This window comes from Microchirus variegatus (genome assembly GCF_963457635.1).
Source record: "Microchirus variegatus genome assembly, chromosome: 11".
Taxonomy (NCBI): Eukaryota; Metazoa; Chordata; class Actinopteri; order Pleuronectiformes; family Soleidae; genus Microchirus; species Microchirus variegatus.
In genome coordinates this window covers 11,459,110-11,483,129 of record NC_139812.1, presented here as the reverse complement: position 1 = coordinate 11,483,129, position 24,020 = coordinate 11,459,110, and the positions used below count along the sequence as shown (strand labels likewise).

The window sequence follows — 24,020 nt, the reverse complement described above, 5'->3', positions numbered from 1 at the left end:
ATCAGGATCGTATTACTTTTGTCTTTACTTTGGGACTGAGTGAGACTTGCAGTTGGCTCAATGTAAAGGCCCAGGAATTGCTTGCATCACCCAACTTTAGTGATTTATTAAAGTTAAAGTAAAGTGAATTTCATTGTGTTTGAGAGATATTTTAAGAGGTCAAAGCAGATTTTTACATATCACTTTTACGATTCTCACAATTATATTGTGAGTTGCAACTTCAAGGGTCAGGACAACCACAACATTAAAGGTCCAATCTATAAGAATCAGTCCAGTTTTAGTCAGTCTAAGACAATAATTCTGTTTTCTTAATGTTATGTAAACATGTTAGTCTGATTAAATTGAGCTAGTCTTAGTCGGACTGACATACTTGGATAATACGATTCATAGCGCTATTACTCCTGCATGTATACACTTAGTCGGACTGGAATTGGACTTCTGTGCATGCACAAAAATGTCCTCCCCGGTCTTTGACCCAGTTGCCTGTCTTAGTCGGACTATGACCCTAGGTCGTTTAAACTGTACATGTAAACGTACTGTGTGACCTCTCATGTTGAGACGGCCAAGACCAACCTACTCCACCTTATCCCTCACATAAATAAAATTAATAAAATAAATTAATGCTTTACATTTATTTATTTTTTTCCTGTATTTATTTCTGTATTCATTTATTTTTTCCTGTATTTATTTCTGTATTTATTTATTTATTTATTTATTTATTTATTTATTTATTTATTTATTTATTTATTTATTTATTTATTTATTTATTTATTTATTTATTGATATCCCAGGTCTCGTCCTCCATACTTCCGCCAGGCGGAGTGTACTTTATACAGAGTCCCTTAGTTTCAAACCCAAGCTCCGCCCTCTCCCAGTGCACCCACCTTGTTCACCAGCAGCAGCAGCAGCACACAGCAGTAGCGGCAGCAGCAGCGCTGTACACCGGGCAGTCGGAGGAGTACAGGCGTGGGGACACACCGCCGGGGAGCGGGCACCAGAGACCGGTAACAGTGCGGCGGAACTTCCCGGCCGTTTCTTGGTCCCGGGGAAAGCGCGTGAAGACCGTCGTCACATGACGGAAGGTTTGCTGTTAGTTTAATCAGCTGTGAAACGGGAAACTCCTTCAGGGCCAAATTTGGGAGTAACGTAGCCGCTGGTGGTGTGGAGGAGGAGGGGGAAAAGGATGCAGTTCCAGCTCGTCTCCGAGCGCCGCGCAGTCCGCCTCCGACGCTGCTGATGCCCGCCGCACGGGGATCACCGCCCAGCAGCAGCAGCAGCAGCAACAGCAGCAACAGCAGGAGGAGGAGGAGGAGGGGGTCAGGACCACAAGGCGTAGGGGACTGGTAGGGATGATGAGGACGGTCAGGTCGGGATCATGGCGAACGGAACCGGTACCATAATGTTAAAATGCGTCGTGGTCGGAGACGGTGCAGTGGGCAAAACGTGTCTTTTAATGAGCTATGCCAATGACGCCTTCCCCGAGGAGTATGTGCCCACAGTCTTTGATCATTATGCAGGTATGATTACACTTCCTCTTTCCTAATTTGGAGAGTGACAAATACTAGTGTTGAAACTGTTACTATACTGCTCTGTGTTCTGCAATGATTTCTCAGAATTAACGACACAAAGGGAAAATGCATGAGTGAATTCCCCCATTTCCTCAGCTCCTCTTCCTCCAACTGCATTGGCTTGCATCTGTTGCTATAATCAAAACCACTTGTTTGCCTGCTTCATAGCAGAGAGAGAGGGAGAAAAAAAGAGAGAGAGAGACAGGGGGGGACCCTGGTCCACCCTCCCTCTACTTGCTTCCACCCCACCCTCATTCTCTGTCCTTCCTCCTCTCAACTGCTCATTTGTCATTTTCTTGCAGTGAGTGTCAACGTCGGTGGAAAGCAGTACCTGTTGGGACTGTATGACACAGCTGGTCAGGTACAGTGTGTTGTTGTTTTTTTCACTCTCTGGCCAGGTGCCAAGCATGTCAAGGACACACACCATACACACACAGACACACACATACTGTCTCACACCTCCTGTCCCCCGTTCTATCTCTGTCTCCGTCTCACAACGAGCTCCGTGGACCAGTAACTACCCGGCATTGCTTCCTTTCACGCCCACAGACTTTCACATTAACGCCAGACACTAAGCTGCAACAGGTGATAGGGTTTTTTTTTTTTGCTCGTGGGTTTTATTGCCAGCAGAGTCTGGTGTGCCATGGACAGTTATGGCAGTGAAGGGGTTTCAATAGATGTATTATGTGGAGAACAGGGCTCCTATGTTCAGGAGTGATGTCACAGGTTTGTTAACAGGGCTTCCTAATGCCTGGGCTTTTTCTTTACAATGTGCCATTCATTGGGCAATAGTTAAAACTGCCTCTCTCACACTCACACAGTGTTACACTTAAAGATACAGTCTAATGTTACTGATTCAGATGGTAATGATTCACTGCTAAGCGCCAGTGCAGATTTAATTAAGAATGTGTTAATTAATCAATGTCTGTTTCCTTCCATTTTTTTTGTGTGTTTTCGGATTTAATTAATATTTATAACAGCAGAGGGAACACATCATCCAAAGAGTGCATGAAAACATATGTATGGCGAGACAAAGCCGTCTCTGAGCTTCACCTTCACCCTAAGCGTTACTAAAGCAGTCTATCCCGTGAGGACTGTTACTTTTCAAAGGCAACTCACTGCGCTGGAACAGAAGTGAAAAAATATAATAATTCCTTTCCGCGGGAACAAAACCTCTTGTCGACTTGTGGAAAACAAAATGCGCTATGACCCCTGGACACAAAATGTGATAAAACACATGTCAGAGAGTTTTCGGAGTGAGAGTGAGCCTCTGGTCATCTGTCGCATATAAAACAAGTAAGTCTGTTTGTGCTCGTCTGAGGAGAGGAGCTCAGGATGGAAGGCAGCGATTCCAAATTCTCAGTATTTTATGACCCTGCAGATGAAACTCGACAAAGAAATACAATGTTTTTCCAGCAATCTTGCGTAATGCATTCTGTCTGTGAAACGGTTTTCCTAAAATATATGTTAAATAGTATTAGTATATCAGGCAATCATCGCAAGTCCTTCGCTGCAATTTGATTCCTAGCTAATTGTGTTAACCTTAAGACACCTGTTCTGATTCTTGTAGGTCTTGAACTGGAATACCTTTTTGTGAAGTATAGGAAACTTGCTGGCTGGAGTTCTCTGGAGAAATTGTCACGATTGGATGGAATGTGAGAGTATGCACACATTGAATGCTACATTAATGCAGACCTTCGTCAAGTATGAACGGAACCGCGGGCATCGTGCACGCACATGTGAAAATGTGAAGCAACTCTCCACAGATGTGCTAGAGCTGCTCTGATCTGGCCCTAAACCTAGGAATAACTTTTCAAGTATCCCACAACACTATTCAAACACCACAATACAATATTGTCATGATATTGCAAAATACTGAGTATTGTGCGATATACGATGTACAGTCTATATGATTTTGATTTTTCTCCAGAGAGATTAAAGGCACTGTGTGGCGTCTTTGGTCACTGGAAGTTTTGTGCGCACTAGGGATGTAACGGTATGAGAATTTCATACCAGGGTCACCATTAGTGACAAATATACCACGGTTATCGGTATATGGAAAAACACTGATCTACTAATAAATATAATTATTTACATTTAAATAGATTTATTATTAAAATGAATCATAATCCAAAACCTTATCAAAACACTGCAAAATGGGCATTACAGTGAGTGAAATGCTGGGCAATATAAACATGAAATACATTTTTAAAGGACATCAAAACTGCAATGTTTATAATCTTAAATAGATTCGATATTAAGCGGAAGTTTACGACAATAAGTTGGACAGAGAAAACCTGACACACTCAAGCTTAAGGTTAATTTACCTTGCGTTACCCTCAGTTGAGGATTTTGTCAGATTTTGACCTCTTAGAAGGGGGATCCTCCCTCCGACATGTCTTAAAGGACTCATCTTATACTCTATTTTTCCAAGTTAACCTAGTTTCCTGGTATCCTAATGAACATATGTCTGTGACATGAGGCACCACAGCAGTTCAATCACCCTGCCAAAACAGCCCTGTTCAGAACGCTCTGTTTTGAGTGCCTGTCTCTTTAAATGCAAATGAGACACAGGAAACTACGTCAGCGCCACTGAGGCGCTGGCAGCTAACAGCAGTTAGCATTTGGAAAAGCGATCATTTACCGACTTCAGTTGGCACATTGCCGTCATATATAACATGTATCCACTGGATAGATAAATCCTCTGAGGCTGGAAGTTTGTGTAGAACTCTGTGCTGCACTGTGGAGCCAAGAATAGAACACTTCGCGGACAATGAGTGCGGAAGTCAACATTGCGTGTTCTATCTCCTGTACAAATACTGAGGCGGACCACAAAAACATGAGGGTTTTTTTCCCACACTTTGCCTACTCATAGGGCCCCCAGAGTCCCAAATATAAGTATTAAAATGATTAAAAAGTTGCGTATAATGTCCCCTTTAACTACATAACAAATGAACAGCACGATACTGCAGTGGCAGGGTGCTTATATTGCGAGTTTTCCACACCGTGGTTATCTACAGCGGTTACCATGGTAATTAAAACTAAAAGGGTAACCTAACCTTCACCATCTGAAATTTTATTGCGGTTTACCTTGACACCGGTAACCGTTACTTTCCTAGTGCACACACACACACGGATGCACAAGGACACAGATCAATCACATTTGATTCTGTTTATCTGGTTGACATTTGCCAGCAGTAAATTCATGACCAAGACACAAACAAAAGAGCTTTCAATGACGACTCCAAGCTAGATGTAAACATTGCACAACTCCAATTGCAAAGATATGGATTCAACACAATTTTTAACCATAAGGACACAAGGCCTATCAACCGTGGTGCACCTATCCTCGGCTCCTTAACCCTTCGTTTCTGACTATGTTGAATGGATAACTCTTTCCCTTTGACCAGATTTAACTGTGTGAAGTCAGAACGAGTCACAATCTGTAATGCAAGCTGCTCCTGAGAAAAGACAAAAACGGTGCCCTGCACTGAAAGGTCACCTGGGGAATATTGAGTGGTTTTCTCTCTGCTGCTCATTCATGAACCCTGACAGCACATTAAACCCAATTTATACTCCTGCGTAAAGTGCTCTTCGTAGGTTATGGAGACCCCTCAATGTCGTCGGAGAGGCTGTCGCAGAGTCTCTGCGTTGTCTTCGGCTGCACGAAATATTTTTTAAGTGTCCGTCACTCCGTCAAGGGACAACGGAGACAGCAAGAGCTGCGATTGGTCCTCAGAACAGGCCGAGCTAATGCTGCTCTGTGCGCACCGAGCATCCACAGAGTTAGAGCTGATCACCGCCGACGACGTCGCTGCCAAACTATAAATACGTCATATATTAATACACGCACCACATGTTTAGACTCTAAATGGCTAATTTCTCGCCTCAAATGATCTTAAAACTGTGGTCCGGCCACTGTTTAAATTTTATTCCACTGCAACAACAACAGTCTTTCTCTCTCGGACGCCATTGCTCACTGTAGCCAAAAGCACAACAACCTTGCGTAGCGACCCCTACTGATCGGGTGGGAAATTGCAGTGCGTATTCGGCACCACGACGGTGATCTATGAAGGCTCCAGGGGTCTCCGTGGTTACGCAGTCGGATAATGCATTACGCAGTCGGAGAAGTATAATGTGGCCTTTAAACAGCTACCTGTGGCTGTGTTAGTCTCCGTCCCCCCCCTTCTAGAATGCAGATGGTTGAAGTGCTGCCACTCGGTTGTAAAAAAGAGGAACACAAGCGTATTGTCTACTCTGTCGTGTGCGATGGGGTTTTTGTTTGTCAGAGGACGGTTTGTTTTTAGCTGATTCAGAGCGTCTCTGAAATGGAGAAGTTCTCCCAGATGTCTGCCATGGCTGCTGCTGCTGCTGCTGCTGCTGCTGCTGGACCGCCGAGGGTAGAATTACTGCTCTTGAAAATGCCCCCACCCTTTCGCCCCCAACTCGCCTGACCTCTTATGTGGAGCACAAGGCCAGCTGGTAATGTTTATAGCTTCAGCATCTGATCAAAGACCTGGCGCCCCAATGAGAGAGGGGGAGAGAGAGTGAGTGAGAGGAAGACCGAAAGAGGAAGAGAGAAAGATGGGGGAGGTTATGGAAGGAGGAAGGGGTTAGGACTGCTCAGAAATGCGATTAATTCAGTCTTTCTTCAGTTTTACTTTCTCTTTCCTTCTCTCTCTCACCTTTATCTTCACGTCTGGCCCGTCCTACACATGTTCAATTTAGCGTCACGCTCCCTGTAACATTTATATTCCTTGCATGGCTGGAGCTCCCACAATGCTTTGCTGCTCCATAAGCATATCAGCAACGTTACAGATACGTGCTGCTGCCACCCTGCCCTCGTTGGACGCGACTCTGGGCGCCGTCACAATAGTGTTGCATGTCAGTCCACGTAGTCAGGATACAGCGTTTAGCTGAGTGCCTCTTTGCTTTGTCTGCGTCCGCTATTGTCTGCACACACTGCCACGTTGCTCCGCCAGGCGCTGTATATTGAATTATTCCATATGGAATGTCTGCAAAGTCTGTTTTGCCGAATGTAATAAGGGAGCAGAGGGAAATGTCTTTACTTATTCATTCTCCTGCCCATGCTGCTCTCAAGAAAATCTCACATTGCTGTTGCCTGAGGAGGAAACTGGAAGTGGATGCTAAGTGCTGTGGTACCATGGTAACAATTTAGGTAGAGGAACTCTGGAGTTGCGACCCTGTGAGTTCCGTGACATGCAGTCCTGTCCACTTTGGTTTTTTTTGGACTGGCTCAGGCCATAAAATGCTCTGACACTCGACTACGCGCCCTGCAATCACCTTTACCACTTCACCTCATCCATTACCCCCTCGCTCTGCGGTGTTTGGTACAGTCTGATGAGTCTTTCTGTGACTCAGCAACCCAGAGTGATCCATCGACAGTGCAGTGGGGATGAGAGGGTGACAGGTGGGTTTAGGGTCGAGGTTTGGAGTGTGGTGATTGGAAATGAGTTTCCCCTTGCTGTAATTTTGTCATTACTCAGGTGCTCAGAATCAGAGAAACGTTTAATATCCCTCAGCTCACACTTTTAAATTCTGAATTTACACTTCTCCTTCTCCTTATGTTGCAATCAACCAGTGTTAGAGGATGTTTAAAATAGGGATGCACAATATTGGACTGTATACATGCATATACATATATATATATACGTGTGTGTGTGTGTGCCCAACTGCAGAGGTCATTTTGCATATTATGCATTTGCATAATATTTTGCATACTCATGTCGCAGCAGATGATTCATTGAGCAAAAATAAATAAAGGTAAAACAAATGATAGTTGTAGAGGGCGGCAGCATAGAAGTCATATCGGCGGATCCTGGTGTGTTGTTGCCGATATCCAATAGTAGAGCTGTCCCAAACTATTATTTTTCAAACGATAAATCTTGTGATTTTTTTTTTCGATTAGTCGACTAATCTAACGACTAATTTTATGATTAGAGTGTCCGTGTGTGTGTATGTGTATGCGCGCCTGCGTGTCTGTCTGTATGACTTATCTTTGGTTTACTACTGCGACTGCTTGATAAACGAACATTTCAGGGCGGGGAAAATCAACACCGCATACAGAGTTTTGCTGTCATCATGAAACAGCGATCCATGGTTTTTTTCATTTCAAATGCTAGTGCATTGCTGTTGTACTGCTGTGGTACACCAAAGTAAATTTGCATAGTCTGCAAACTTTGCAAAACATTGTTCGAAGAGTTATGGGTAAGACAATTCCCACGCTTTTGAAGACCGTAAACGTGTTTTTTGCTGTTTATTCCTCGATACTCCCGCTGCAGCTTGCCGCTGCCATTGTTGAATTCTTCTTCTTCTGTTTTAAACTCACGCGTCTCCGCGAGTGGTGACTAGCATTCTAGTGCATATTTACCACCACCACTGGACTGGAGTGAGAGTTCATCTAGTAGGTTGTTTGGAACGGGGCTTCAACAGAAAAAAAGCGTTGACGCAAAATATTGAATTTTTGAAGTCGACTAGTCTTCCCAACTCTATCCGATTAGTACATTTTAAACCAATATCTGTGGATAATATCATATGGTGCATCCCAAGCTTCTAATGTTCTAAGGTATGCTTGGTGTATGTGGCACTACCTTTAGCTGTACAGGTTTTGAGGTGTGGTTGGTACAGAGCCAAGGCAACAACAACAGTCGTTCTCTCTTGGACGCCATTGTTCACTGTAGCCAGAAGGGGGTGGGGGGGGAATTGCAGTGTGTATCTGGCACCACGATGGAGAACTATGAAGGCACAGGGGTCTCCGTCTTAAAAACTTATTGAAATTAACTTCAGGATTCTGCATATACCTTAGCCAGTAAAATAGTAACAAGCATGAACAAAAAAATGTTTTTCCTCTTCTCATCCAGTTTTGAAAAAAAATGACAGATTTCAGATCAGACACAAAACTTTGCAAATAGAAGAGTCTATTTCTGGGTCCTGCGTTCCCATCCAGCCGCCATGTTAGAACCGCCGTCTCTGGCTGTGTTGACTTAGACAGTTTATGGAGCCCCGAGGAGGAGATAGAGGAGGGATGGAGAGAGCGGGAGAAGGAGGGGGCGACGGAGACGAGAATGACTCACTGATACCATCGCACTCGTATGTCACGGAGTCAACAGAGATGGTCACACAAAGGAGCTTGAGGGCGCGACCAAATGAAGTCTTTTCCTGATGGAAATGTATGGACAGAGTTTAGTGTTAGGATTTCAAAAGAGACACACTGAGCCACCTTGTCTCTGTCATTCCTTTCTTCCTGGATCATAATATTTACTCTGCAGTCCTCACTGCCTTGGAGACACTGTTATGCAACGTGTCAGTGATGTACACAAAAAGCGTCTTAACATTTCAAACATAAGACTGAGCAGTGAAGCCATATGCGCCTCGGTGCATCCACACACTGAATGGCTGCAGGGCAAAGTGTCTCTGGTAATGTGTCAGGAGTGTACTGAGGAAAGTGTGCGAGAGGCCGAGGTGGGTCTCAGAAGCTCCACGCCTGTTTACTGTAAACTGCTGAGTGGTTTACACGAAGTTCTTTTATGTCTGTGGTTCATTGGGGAGCTGGAGGATTCGCCAGTGCAAGCAGAAGTCATAAATACAGAGTGGACGTGATCTCATGTGACTGTAATGAGTTGCATAAAAGTACAATTGTATCTGACATTGAAAAAACTGCATTGCTATATCACTGTGATGAATTTATCTTTTTCTGTAGCTTTACATTTGTATGTATACATTCAAATGCTGATATTAGAATATATCAGATATACTGCGTTAAATATAGTTCCAGAACATTTTCAGTGTTTCCCAAACCTGCCCTGATTCATTTCTGTGAAGCCGTGTGATCGATCACCCCCGCTGAGCTGAATCAAACAGACCTTGATGTGTCTTATCTTGCCACTAATGTAGTTACCACCACGAGATGAGAATCTGCAGCCTCTTCTCTGTGATGTAGCACGAAACATGTGCTAACATCCTCACTAAGGCTTCATTAACCTAATGATGCGTTTCGCGTGAATATAATTTTCTAACGTAATGGCAGATGCTCTGTAACTGTAAAACGCTGCACATAACCGTATTATGTATATTTTAACACTGTAATATACCTGCATATTGAGATTCTTTGTTTGTAAAATGAAAAATGTATATTAATTACTAATGGGAAAACATAACCAGTATATGTGTTTAAGTATTGGCCAATCACAACACAGTCCGAAACTGACAGTTAATGTATCTAAGTAGACCTCCATAACTCACATATAATTACGATAGGTCCACTACATGGGAGCTTTAAAGAGTTGCAAAATGAATAGAAAATAGTCAAGACATCGACAAGATTAGAAATAATGATTTTTATTCAAAATAATAATTTTTCCTTTCAAACTTTGCTTTCGTCAAAGCTGTTTTCAGCTGTGCTAACATAATTGCACAAGGGTTTTCAAGGGTTTTCTAATCATCCAATAGCCTTCTAACGCCATTAGCAAACACAGTGTACCATTAGAACACTGGAGAGATGGTTGCTGGAAATGGGCCTCTATACACCTATGTACATAGTCCATTAAAAACCATACGTTTGCAGCTAGAATAGTCGTTTACCACATTAACAAACAATGTATAGAGTGTATTTCTGATTAATTTAATGTTTTATATAAAAAGTGATTTTCCTTCAAAAATAAGGACATTTCTATGTGACCCCAAACCTTTGAACAGTAGTGTATACTCACAGAAAAGAGAACGAGAAATTATTTAAAAACAATAGGGCTGCAATAAACTCTAAATTGTAAATGAGGACATCCCTTTAAAAGTCTTTTCGTTAGAAGTAAATGCAACTTAATATTCTGTCGTTTCTTTCTTTAAGTTTGAGGCGGTCGCAAGTAGAGCTGAAACAATTACTTAATTAATCGATGACTTAATTAATCTAAATTATTTTGATAATCGGTTTGAGGTTTTTTTTTCCTAATTAAGCAAAGTTTGTGTGATTTTTCAGCTTCTTAAATGTGAGTGAGTTATTTACTGGTTTATTTGCTCCACATAACAAAGAAATCATTCAAACTAATGTCATGTGGATAAAAACAAGACATTTGAGATCTATTTCCCAGGTTTGTAGAACACTGATCAACATTTTTCTACATTTTATGAACCAAACGATTAATCGATTATGCAAGTAATCGTTAGCTGCAGCCCTAGTCACAAGAGACTAGAAGAGGTTTTCAAAGAGGCTGAGATGCTTTGAATGAGTGAGATACTACAAAACAATGGATCGTACATTCCCTACGGTCTGTCTCTAACGCTGTGGTTGTGCTTCAAAACCCACACGTGTGAAATGTGGCTTCATGCAAATCATTTGTCTCAGCTTGCGCGAGGCAGCAGACGGTTTGTTGTCATCAGAGCTTTATCACATCGCAAAGAGCCGAGAGTGTCAGGTAAGCTGTCGGTTGACATCCCATTATGTGACAAACCGCAACGCTCTGGCACCACAAGGCCTTGAAGAATCACTACCAGTGGAGTTGTAAAATCACGCACTCATTTGGAAGTAAGAGTATGAGCAGCTCATACATTTTTAAACTGTATCCACTTGACCCAGATGGAGTCGAGTCATCTGCAATACGACCCTGGGGTGAAGAGTTTATATAATCTACTTAAATGTCATATAAAGTCGGTACGCCTTAAATGAATTTAACGTGCAACAAAAAGTGACACACTCTAGTCGCTGTTGTTTGGAGAATCTTCTGACATTTTCATAATCATTTCGGTTTAATCCATTTGTGTGAGGAGGCCTAGTCTCTCGGGTCGGTACTGGTGTTTGTGTGTGTGTGTGTGTGTGTGTGTGTGTGTGTGTGTGTGTTTGGCAGTCAAAGACTCTCTGTCCTCTTGCAACAATCTCTGGCACAGTGGGATGTTGTGTGTCTAATTTGCTCCGATTACAGCGACGTGGACGATCGTTTTTCCACGACACACCAGAGTGAGTCTGAGTCATGTCTAATCGCTGGCGATTGAGATTAAGTCATAGATTTTCTGTGTCTTCAAGCTAGCGGCAGAAAACCGTGTGTCATCTGAAGAAGAAGACATGATGAATATTTATATGCGTGCGAGTCCGAGACTCTTTAAAAAGGGTTTATCTTTGGTTGGGGGACAAGGCGTCATTTGATCGGGTGCACAAAGGGCAGCCTTGGTTTGTGAATTATCCACACAAATATCAGAGATGGCACTGTGTCAGGGTTTTTTTTTTTTTAGAGACTTGTGGTGATGCCTTGTGCTTAGCTTGCCTTAAAGGACTGCAGATGTTAAAGCTGCAGTGCGTAACCTGAGATGACTTCTGTTATTGTTGACGTCATTATTGTGCCTCTGTTCAGTCTTACAGAGATTTTCCACTGTACAGTTCAAGCACAACTCGGCTGTACTGTTCTTTTTGCTGGTGCTTTCCAAATGAGCTGAGCCGATACTAAGGGTGCTCACCAAATGCTGTGGTTCGGTTCTTTTGCGTAGGTGTGAATTTAATCTCGGTCCTTTGGTGTGCACCAAATCAACCGGTCCGAGACCTGCCTGAAGGGGTGGTCTATCCGCCCTACTTCGGTACGGTTCCTCTGGTGAGAAAGCAACCAAACCAAATGGGACAAAACCGTCTAGTTCAATGCATTATGGATATGAGATACGGGATAACCCCGGATTTCCACCGGGCGCATCAGCGCCTCGGAACCTCAGTGGCGCAGTTTTGCGCCGTTCTCTGGTTTTGTGCCCAGCTTCAATCCCCACCGGCCGTATTCACACAAGAAGCAGCGGTGTGCCCGGTGGAAATGCTCACATTGATAGAGTGGCAGCGATCAGTTCCGGTGACCGCGACGCTTACGTTCCTTGGCCGTGATGCGCCCGGTGGAAATCGGGGGTTAGTCCAGTTCCGATTGTCTTTGCAGTATATTTTGGTTCGTTTAGAACGATGCATATGTGAAAGCAAACCGTACCCACGACTGGTGCGGACCAAACCAATCGAACTATAGGTGTGAAAGCGCCCTAAATTGTGATGTTGACAGACTGCACGCCTCTGATTGGTCAGAAAGTGTCGTCACTGGAAGAGTCATTAGTGCGATGTCCGACACAGGACTCAAACTGAACAATGTAGAACTTTAGTCAGTTAAAAAGACTTACAAATCCGGAAAACATGTGTTAATCTCCAACATTTAGAAAGGAAAGAAAAAGATAAAATCTCAATATTTAACAGAGGAGCCTGGTGTATTTAGTAATAGCACGAAAACCGGCAGATGCAGCCTGTGCTCCGGTCATGCAGGAAGTACTGAAATAATCTTCTTCATTAACTGGTTCTAATGATTCAGCACATCGAAAACAGCTGCTTTACAAGTCTCTAGTTTGTGTGTATAGCATATAAAGCATTGTCACGGCAGTTTGATGCAGTCGTGCTACAATCTTAGAAATAAGTGCTCAGTAGAACCATATAAGGTTCTTCGGCTTGTCCTTGTGGAACTTTGATTTACTCAGCCTTTCTTCCGGAAAGGGTTTTTCAGAAGCAAATGGTTCCAGGTAGAACCTCAGCCCTTGTATTTCTAAGAGTGTATGATGAGGTACTATAGTAATGGAAAACTACATGTCTGATACCAAAAACCTGTAGCCGAGTTGTACTAGAACTGTAGTTTAAAAGCACCAGAAGTGAACAGAAACCAAGCAATACTATCAGATCTGACTGAGGGACAGTTTGTGTGTATTAACTGCTAGCGCTGCTGAATGAGCAGGTTTTTTAGCAAGAGAATTCACTTCCGAGACTTTTTGTGTAAACGTCTTTGCGTTTTCAGTCATACTCCAACAGCTCCCAATCTTTATTTGTCGCCACTGCCACAACAATATTAACAATTAATGATTAGTGGAACTTGCTAACCCTAACCCAACTTTCAACTTTCAACTTTTTCTTTCTCTCTCCTCTCATACAAACACTCACACTCATAAACAGTCACCAGGTTGTCTAAGATTATGTATCAGGTATTTTCAGTCAAAATATATCAGGAGATGTTGATTTTGTCCATATCGCACAGACCTATATCTGTCTCTCTTGTCTTACAACATCACTTCCTGTGTGTAGCACGGACAAAACACTGCTACGCTGAGAGCTGATGGGCTTAATCAGCACTGTGTGACCTCATTTGACAATGATTTGAATGAAAAGTTAAATGTTACACTCTTCAGTTCTAAAATAAGCTCCTGACTCTTTTTGTGAGGATGTCGGCGCTCTCATGTGACAGACTTATCCTCATTCTTTCTCTTCATAGCTCCATCTCCTAGTGCGTTTTCTTTACTCAACAATAACCATAATGGTCTGCATCATTTGAATGAAACAGCAGAGGAGCGCTCTACTGTGAGTGCAGTGTAACGTTAGCCCTGCTGGCTCCTGCGAGGAGTAAAAGTCTGTCTGCATTTGGAACTCATTTTCTTTAATAAGCTTTAATAATTCATGAATAATAATTTCTCATATGTTAGATAAAGGAAATGAGTTAACGTGCACCGTGCCTCTCTATACTGACCTCACATCTTCTCATGAACCCATTGTTAACCATTAGTGTCCCATTCTCTTGCAGGAGGACTACGACCGCCTGAGGCCGCTGTCCTACCCAATGACCGATGTCTTCCTCATCTGCTTCTCTGTGGTTAATCCTGCCAGTTTCCAGAATGTGCGAGAGGAATGGGTGCCTGAGTTGCAGGAATATGCACCCAGTGTTCCGTACCTGCTCATTGGCACCCAGGTTAGTCCTTGATACACAGTTAACACCACAGAATCGTGTGATGTCATGTTAAAATGTCTGAATAATCTGTACCGGCGTTTGTTTCTCACATATTGATTTTTCCTAAAGTTTAAATCTAGATCATAAAATAAGATATACAGTTTTTTACAGGTACAGTTTGCTTTCACATATGCATCGTTCTAAACAAACAAAAATAGACCGCGCAGACCATCAGCACCGGAACCGGACTACCCTGAGATCCGGGGGTTATCCTGTATGTCATACCCATAATGCATTAAACTAGACCGTTTCATCCCATTTGGTTTGCTTGCTTTCACACCAGAGGAACCGTACCAAAGTAGGGTGGATAAAGCGGACTGAGACCACCCCTTCAGGCAGGTCTCGGATTCGGTTCAATTGGTGCGCACCAAAGTACCGAGATTACATTCACACCTACGCAAACGAACCGAACTAAGGGACCAAACACGTTTGGTGCGCACCAAATGCTGTAGGTGTGAAAGCACCCTAAGTTTGACTGCTATTGTCATTGTTTCCTGCACTTTCAGCCATCATGAAAGTGTAAAAATGAATTTTCCTGCAGTTTGTTAAATGTAATGAAATTCATTCAATCCATGAAGGTTTTGTCACATGACTCTGTTTTTAAACCCTGAGGGACATTAGCATTGATAAAAAAATAAAAAAGTAGCAAAATCTTGTTCTCCTGTCAATAAACTCCCAGTTGGCACATCATGATTTATACAGGCTTTCCATGGGTCCTTAAAATCCTTCAAAGTTTGTGAAAGGCCCTTTTCCGTAGATTTGGAATTACTAGCGGTGTTGTGGACACAACACACTGTCTCTCTGAACAATGAGTAAGTAACGTAAAGTAAGGAAGAGCAAATGAAGTGATGCCTGGGAAATGCAAATTCCGTGATCTCTGGCTCACCAAAGAAAATTCCAACCTGTCCAAGATCCCAAGGACAAGCTTACAAGTTGCCCTCCCATCTTAAACTGTGTGTAAAGCATATTCTGTCCTTGAATTTGAGGGAATTGGTCCTGCAAAGGTCATTGAAAAGTCCTTGAATTTGATGTCAGCCAAGGTGTGGGAACCCTGTTGATACAGCCAGCAAAAGCAAAACTGAAAGGAAAGCAGAATCTAGCAATGTTTCGTGCAGTTAATTATATACAACATTACAAGCAATTGCTGTGATGTGGGAAGGAAAAGCACAATTTATTTACTATATGATTTCTTCTGTTTTATTATTATTTTATTGTAGCGTTCTTTTACTTAAATGGACATTGTATGCCATTACCCCAACCAATGTGGAATGGGAAGTCGTATATGGAAGAAGTCGGGGGTATTGACACATCCAGTAAGACCTATGATGGAATTCATATTGATATGATATGATTTGAAGTATCTCAGTTACACGCCTTCATCCTCATGAGCAGTTTTAAAAATAAAAGCCTTGCAATTTCTCAAGGAAGGTTGACTTGTAAGTCTTTTTTTTTTTACCATTTTACTTCAGGGACAAACATTGGCAGTTTTAACAACAGTATTAGTATTAGTAGTAGCAGCTGGTAAGTGATATAATCTTGCTTTAGTGTTTTTGGCATCTTTGGAGGCAGTGGAACAAGCTGATAATAAAAGCTGACTCATGATTACCTCACCAAGTTGTTATGTTTTATGCGTGAGTTAACAGTTGCCTATTATACTTTTGTTTTATATCTCTTCACTGTGCTTTAGACAGATTATAGCAATCTATATTGTAGTTTTATAATTTTGTTCTTGAAAAATACTCTACATTGTTAACACACCCTTTAAATGCACAACAACAAAAGAGATGATGTCAGAAAGCAGCAGTGTGGGATGCATTTGTAATAAAGCGGGTGATGTCATTAGATGGTGACCTAAATGCAACGGTCGGTAACATTGAATCAGAATAACAGTAATACAGTAACTGTGTCTAACAGTAATAGACACAGTTGTGTCTGTGTGTGTGTGTGTCTGTGACGGGCATATCTTGCTGACGGTCAGTCAGATCGGCCTAAGATTTTGGATATGGGTTGAGCATGGCCCGATGGTGTGCATCCTTGATTTTCGTGTTTTTTGGCGTAATTTAAATTTTCACCGATTTATCTCGTTGCACTTTCGCATTCGACATTTTCACACGATTCAACGCAGAATATGTTGTTTATTTAGCATTAGCATGCTACTGTTTTGCGGCTAACTTGGCGAACCTGTTTCCAAAGGTAAGCTAGCGAGGCTACGATTAGCATTAGCGTAGCTAGCCGTTTTGTGACTATTTGTTGGCGCCTTTCTTGACACTCAAGGTCACCTTACGTACAAATGCAAACTAAAAAAATATAATAATAAAAGACAATAACATTGAGCAGAATACAGGTGTCTGTAAATTTAAAGAGTGATGGAAACATTTTGATTAATGTAAGCACACAAATTAACATTTGTCTCTGTTTTTTTATAGAGATAGTGCATACAAATCCTCAAAAAAATCCCCCATAAACTCTCTCTCTCCCACTTTTACTTGTTTTTTATTTTAACTTGATATGTGTTATTATTACTATTAGTGTTACCCAGTTTATATGCCAATTAAATGTTAAACCAGCATTTACTAATGCAAAGGTGCTCGTGATCTTTAATGGACATATCACTGAATTAATTTGATAAGAGATTACTTTAATCTGAAGTGTTAAACTGTTTCTTGAGCCTTAAAAGCAACAGCATATGCCTTCTTAAAGATCGAGAGCTTTGTGGTCTGTGTTTCCGAGAAACCAAAAGCCTGTGCAGTCATGGCTCCGTGGTGATGAGGGTGTAGTGGGTGTCTTGTTGGTGATTTATCTTGCCTGAGCTTGATGTTTACCACTCTTTTATTTGCTCCCGTCATCACTAACAAACACAAACAAATCACAGCAATTAAGATAAGGGTTAATTAAGGCTGCTCCCTGTGCAGGTGGACACACATTCACGCAGCGTCGCCGTGAATAAAACGGTGCGGAAACCTCGTGTGGTGAAATGTTTTGCACAAGAACTGGAGGAAGTGTGTGGATGGACGTGGCTTTGTTTCAAAATGAGACGACACTGTCAGTTACACGGTCCTATGACTCAACTCGGGGCTATTTTTATCATCATAAACTCAGAGAAACGCTGTAATAGCTGATTCTATGTCAACAAATCAGACACATGAAATAAACCTACACCAATAAACCAGTTATTCATTGACTACTATTATTAATTGACAATTATTTTTGGTAATATATTATAAATTCCAGTCTGATTTCATCTTACTATTAAAATAGTTATTCAATAACAATGTATCTTGGGATATAACAAAGCAATCGATATTATGAATTAATATATCTTTACGGAGTTGCAGCCCTAATATCGATATAATGTTTACATAATCCTTTGATTCTTTTAAATGTTTCTCTTTTTTTTCTGTCATAAAAAGGTTCAAATCGACAAATCGCTTGTTTTTATCAAACGCTAATCAGGAGTAAAAGAATCAATCTTTATTTGTCTGCCATTTATTGTGGCAATTATCAATATCGACTGATGAGAAAGACCTTTGTAAATTATTTGAATATAATCAGTTTCTTTCCTCTCCTTCCTGAATATTACTGTTTTCTGACCAAACTGAAGCATCAGGAAATAATACAATTGGTAATAAAAAAAGTCCTAATTGATTGTATGTTGCATCAATGATTGCAGATTGTAATAATTCTGAATTAAAATGTTAATATTTTGTTTGTCTTTCAGATTGACCTTCGTGATGACCCCAAGACCATCGCCAAACTGAATGACATGAAAGAGAAGCCAATCGCTACAGAGCAAGGACAGAAACTGGCAAAGGAGGTATAGTGTGTGTGTGTGTGTGTGTGTGTGTGTGTGTGTGTGTGTGTGTGTGTGTGTGTGTGTGTGTGTGTGTGTGTGTGTGTGTGTGTGTGTGTGTGTGTGTGTGTGTGTGTGTGTGTGTGTGTGTGTGTGTGTGTGTGTGTGTGTGACTGCAGCAGTGTTGGTCTTGGTGAAAGAGAGGAGAAGCCTCTGCTGCAGAATCGAGGTGTCACGTCCACTTTGCTCCCTGTGAGTTGTCTCTGTATGAATGTAACTTTCTACAGTGAAATTCTCCGAATCGGACGCCTGCACATTCTTTGCCTGGAAATGAAGGCGCGTTCAGGGTCGGCGTGGATGTCCAGCAGAGCCCAAAGACGGGAGGTTGCTAACACCAAAATGTGGCCTATGATTAATGGTTCCTGTCAGACAGAAACCAAGAATATGTCAAGCCTTACAGTCTGAATTCATTTGAAATCAGATATCCGTGCTGCTTTGGCAACAAAGAATAGGTTTTAAATGAGGGATTTCCATGTAAGAACATCTATAAATTTCTTACATTGATTTTACTCGACGAGGTACGATTACAGCATACAACAAACAGCTTCCTAAGTTGAAGCAATGCCATTCCAATATTAGCTCTGCTCACTCGTCATTAGCAGCTAATGTTACTCCATAATATCAACCGCAGCCAAAGCAAATAAGCTAATGCTAACCATATACAAACACAGCAGGTTACAGAAGCACACTCACTGTCTGAGTGTGTGCAACTGCTTAGCATGTTTGCTACTTAATGTGGCTCTTAAAGGTGCATTATGTAATAAATCTAAAGAAACTGGCCATAAAATCCTCCTAATATGTCACAGAGACTCAGGAATAATGTTCATATAACAAACTGAACTCACCAACAACAACAGTACAGCCAAAATATTTGCATTAAAAAAAAAATATTTTGCAGACTGCAAATCATGTTTATGTTTTGAAATCATGTTTTCTGAATCAGAATCAGAATACTTTATTAATCCCTGTGGGGAAATTGTTTAAATGTGTCGCCACCTACAGCCGTCTATCAATCATTGCAGTCAGTAGAGTCTCAGTTGCCAAGCAAACACGGGTTGCCAGTTACGTCAGAAAACGAAACCTAGAAGACCTCTGTATTTTGAATTTGAATGCTGTAACTGTTTTTGGCCACATTCTTGCATATGGCGCCTTTAAAGCCTGTGACAATTTGGTCTTTAAGTTATTCTTCTACCTCTGTTCAGAAGCATTTATCTGTTCAAACTGCTTTTGAGCAGGACATTTCTGAAACTTTTTGTCGACGCTCCTTTGTTCTTGTCCTACTCCAACCTGGTATCACTTTACTACCACAATGTTGTCAGTCTTGACTCAAAATCAATCACTTCCTGTGTGTTGTGCAGCAACGTTGCCGGGCAACACGAGAGCTAAACACAGAGAGCGTTCCGTGGAGCTGATAACGGGGTTTCTGCAGGGGCTTAAATAAAACTGAATTATAGGCCTTTAAAAAAGGTCTTAAATAAAAAAGAAGTTGATGAACGTTACTTTAATTGACTTATTGTAATATAACAATGGAACAAACATGGAGCCAATAACTACTAATGCATCAGTGCACAACCAACAAGCCAGTCTGGCTGCGTGAGGATTCGATTAGACGTTTCCGTGAGTGGTTGAAGCCAGTTGAAAACCAGTTTCAGGCCCGCTGCACCTAATGTGAGAGCACGCTACAGTCCCATGCATTGTGTCGGACAGACACACAAAGCGGCTGTAAAAAGCCAACAGCAAACGCCCGACATCAGCCATTATTGTTCCACATTGGGAGCTGGAGCATAGAAGTGGGGCCCCCCCGGCGTGACCCGTTCTGCAAATCCTCCGGTTAGCGACCACAGCACACACACACACACTGCTCACACTTCAGCACACACACACTCACACATGCACACAGCCAAGGCACTAGCTGTACAGTTTTTCTGAATTCATGTGAAGTGACTTGTGAGTTCTTTGTTGTTATGTGCTTCATACTTTTTTTATATTATTAATCAGCATTATGTGAACTAATTTGACAATGGACATTTGTTTATATTTAAATGTTACGCACTATAATTTAGTGCAATGCCAAAAGCACTGCAGGAATGCTAATTAGAGAGCTGTACACTACTGTTCAAAAGTTTGGGGTCACTTAGAAATGTCTTTTTTTTTTCTTTTTCTTTTTTTTTTAATGAATCAGAAATACACTCTATATATTGTTAATGTGGTAAATGACTTTTCTAGCTGCAAACGTCTGTGTTTAATGGAATATGTACATAGGTGTATAGAGGCCCGTTTCCAGCAACCATCTCTCCAGTGTTCTAATGGTACATTGTGTTTGCTAATTGCGTTAGAAGGCTATTGGATGATTCGAAAACCCTTGAAAACCCTTGTGCAATGATGTTAGCACAGCTGAAAACAGATCTTGGCAATGTCTTGACTATATTTTCTATTCATTTTGCAACTCTTTTGATGAATAAAAGTGTGACATTTAATGAAAAACTAAAAAAATTGACCCCAAACTTTTGAAAGGTAGTGTAGATTGGCATATATTGAAATGATTAACATTAATTATTAACATTTTCTATCTGTTGTATTCGCCGTTGATGTCGTGTCCCTTGTTTGTCGTCAGATCGGCGCGTGTTGTTACGTTGAATGTTCCGCGCTGACCCAGAAGGGCCTGAAGACGGTGTTCGACGAGGCCATCATTGCCATCTTGACTCCCAAGAGGAAGAAGGGAACCCTGAAGAGGAGATTGGGACCTCGCTGCATTAACTGCTGCCTGATCACGTGATGCATAAATCCAGAGATCGGTCAGCAGCCAACCATGAACCAAACCGAGACCGAAGGCAACAGAAGTGAAATGCAGACGGCTGAGTTTGAGACTGAAAAAAAATGGGACTGAAATTGGCAAAAAAAAACAAAAAAACAAGAGCTACTTTTAGCTGCAATGCTCTTGAAAGGCCATATCTTTCTCTCCTGCTGTCCATCACTGGGGTTGAGGATGCAGTTTACTACCAAAGGAGCACAAAACCCAAGTCAGTCTCTTCTTCTTCTTAAAGACTTTTTGCCTAAGAGTACCTTCTTTTATAGCCATTTTTAATCATTTTCCTGTACACAATTGTTGTATGCTGTCATACAAAAAAAAAAACTATCAATGGCTATTCATTTTTAATAGAAATGCTACATTTATGGAGTTCATATGATTTCTATGGTTTTGAAAGATAGAGTATTGATATGTGTCCAAATTAAGGGGGGGGGGGGGGAACAAAAAAAAACAGCAGCTGATTAATAATGAGTTGCTTGTTTAATGTGACACTGTGACGGAGCCCATCAGGACGTACTGTTTCTCTGGACCCAGTTTCCTCTTTGATTTATGTCTCGCTACAAAAGCCTTGTTGGCCCACAAACGACTGTGAGAACCTGCAGATGAAACATGCAATGCTTGGCATAGTGTATGTAGGTGGTAACACAAATCGATAGTGAAAATTCAGAATTTTTGGACCTAGAACTGTATTATTTTCAAAGTTTGAAAGTCTTGTGTTGTTTGCCTTATGAAAAAGAGAAAAAAAAAAACAATGATTTTATAGTGTGGCATGCCAAAACATACTGTAAAAATAGGTGCGGGGTTGAGAAGCCTCACCAGAGAAGAGGTTTATTATCCATTTTTACAATGTATATTATCCAGAGTTTATGCTTCTGTATCTCTAAAACAGTTCATCCAGACTGTGCAAAATTTTATTTTGTCTACAAATAGCCTCACCTATTTTAACCTTTTGTTTGGAAAGAATGTGTTCTCCTTTTATCACGTTTTCATCAAGTTTTTTTTTTTTCCAAAGCGCGAAGAAGAGAGATGTCGTTTTTAGAAGTGAAACGGATTCATATCCAACATCCCAAAGAATCAAAATGCACATATTTTTCATCCGAAAGCTTGCTGAAGTGACCCCGAGACTACATTTAAGCACAACATTAAGCACAGTTACGCCGCTCAATCTTCCCAAGCACAGCAAAGCCCATTCCTCTGCTTTTCTTTTACCAACCGCTCCGTCTCCTTTAAAAAGGACAGATTGAAAGCACAGAATATGCACACTGGTCTACGTAACGGCACATTTTTTTAAACGTCTCATCTCCCAAATCCTGTTACAACGCCTCATCATACCTGCCAAATGTGAACTTTTCAAACAAACAAAAATACAGAGAAATACACCGATTTCAAAAATTGCAAGAAGGGCTTCCTGTCACTTGCACCTCTTGTGTCTGTAGATACAATTTTTACTGTGGTGATGCTGTGAGTCTTTAGTGGACATCTACACACAAAGTGGTGCCAAAAGTGAAAAAATATGGAATATGATCTGACACTTTATGAATAGTTTGAAATCTGAATACCATAAAATAGTATTACGATGCCAATAACTTAGGCTAAATGACAAAAACTCTTCAGTGAGAAGAAATAAATAAATAAAAAGCTCACTCTAAACTGTGTTTTCTTAAAGGTAGATGGTGCAGCCCATTCTGCATTAAGCTATAAAGACATAGCATTTATGTAACTTGTATAATGGAAGTAACATTAGTTTGACCTGCGCCCATGCACTGAACACACAAGTCATCCAATATTTGTGTTATTAAGTCACAGAAGTTGAGATGAAATATGCTAGACTCGAGCTGAGGATGGAACATTTTTCTTGTACGCCACACATCTCTGCTCCTCTTGTTTTTTTTTTTTAAAGAACTCAAAAAGGTGACATTGATTAAAGGTGCCAACTCTTGCTTCTTGATACTCTTCTGTTCAAAATCAGACATGACGATTGAAAAAAAGCTTTAATGTAAACGGTGCTCCTCCTCCTCTTCCTCCTCTTCTTCTCTGTCCCAGCCTGCAGTGCATACCAGTCTTTTGGAGCAGAACAGTGAATTTGCAGGGTGAACAGCCTTCTCTCTTATAAAACTATTTTTGCTTGCTTATGTTTTGTGAAGGTCCAGCCTCAGGATCCAGGACCGAAGTGCCACAGCCACCAATGCATTCTCCTGTTATTGCTCCTCTCTTCTCAATAAATGTGTTAACTGTGCATAATAAGTCGGCGTAGAGGGTTTAACTTGTGTGTGTGCTGTAAATCTGCAGTGGAAATGTGTGTTCATAATGGTTCAGACAGCAGGTCAGCAGAAGTTTAGAAAGAATACATATCTTGATTTATACTGTCTAGGTTTTTATTTGCGCCCAGAAACCCTTTTATTTCCAACCTTTTAAATTTGGTGATACTCTTTCAAATACCTCTACTCAGCTATGATAGGGGAGTTGTGGAGCATTGGCGCCACTTGCAGGCTGATATTTGTACATACTGTCCTACTGTTCAGTGATGTTCCTGTGAAATGGATAATTGGGCCAGGCCCACTGTTGGTGTATTGCCTTTGCAGCAAGAAGATCCGGGTTCAAGCCCCGGTTGGAACAAGGGCCTTTCTGCATGGAGTTTGCATGTTCTCCCTGTGTGTGTGGGGGGGTTTTCTCCAGGTTCTCTGGCTTCCTCCCACAGTCCAAAAACATGCAGATTTGGGGATATTAGGGGTGAATTGGTCACTCTAAATTGACCGTAGGTGTGAGAGTGTGAATGAATGGTTGTTTGTCTCTATATGTGGCCCTGTGATGGACTGGCGAACTGTCCAGGGTGTACCCCGCCTATTGCCCTATGTCAGCTGAGATAGGCACAGCAACCCCCATCACCCTCCGGTGGAGGATAAAGTGGTAGATGATGGAAGGAAGGATGGATAATTGAGCCAATGTTTGGATGTGAAGTGCATGAACTCAGAAAACGAACAAGGAAGTCAGAAAGGGTTATCAGT

The 24,020-nt window shown here is 41.5% G+C and overlaps 1 protein-coding gene across 2 annotated transcripts; it reads left to right on the top strand.

The window, feature by feature from the left end:
- Positions 1-935: 935 nt before the first annotated feature.
- LOC310934058 (rho-related GTP-binding protein RhoQ) lies at positions 936-23,252 on the top strand. 2 transcript variants are annotated; one of them, XM_083897683.1, is made up of 5 exons: positions 936-1,517; positions 1,871-1,929; positions 14,153-14,317; positions 18,075-18,170; positions 23,160-23,252. In XM_083897683.1, the coding sequence occupies exons 1-5, from the start codon at positions 1,376-1,378 to the stop codon at positions 23,235-23,237; spliced, it is 540 nt and encodes a 179-aa protein (XP_083753809.1). In that variant the 5' UTR covers positions 936-1,375; the 3' UTR covers positions 23,238-23,252. The 2 variants fall into 2 exon arrangements, with proteins under 2 accessions (XP_083753809.1, XP_083753808.1); XM_083897682.1 differs by lacking the exon at positions 23,160-23,252 and adding an exon at positions 20,821-21,452.
- Positions 23,253-24,020: the final 768 nt, after the last annotated feature.

Bases quoted from the DNA above. Each gene is read 5' to 3' on its own strand.
- LOC310934058 (XM_083897682.1), top strand. From the start codon at position 1,376: ATGGCGAACGGAACCGGTACCATAATGTTAAAATGCGTCGTGGTCGGA. The intron at 1,930-14,152 runs GTACAGTGTGTT...ATTCTCTTGCAG, and splicing joins TGTATGACACAGCTGGTCAG to GAGGACTACGACCGCCTGAG. The intron at 18,171-20,820 runs GTATAGTGTGTG...GTTTGTCGTCAG, and splicing joins GACAGAAACTGGCAAAGGAG to ATCGGCGCGTGTTGTTACGT.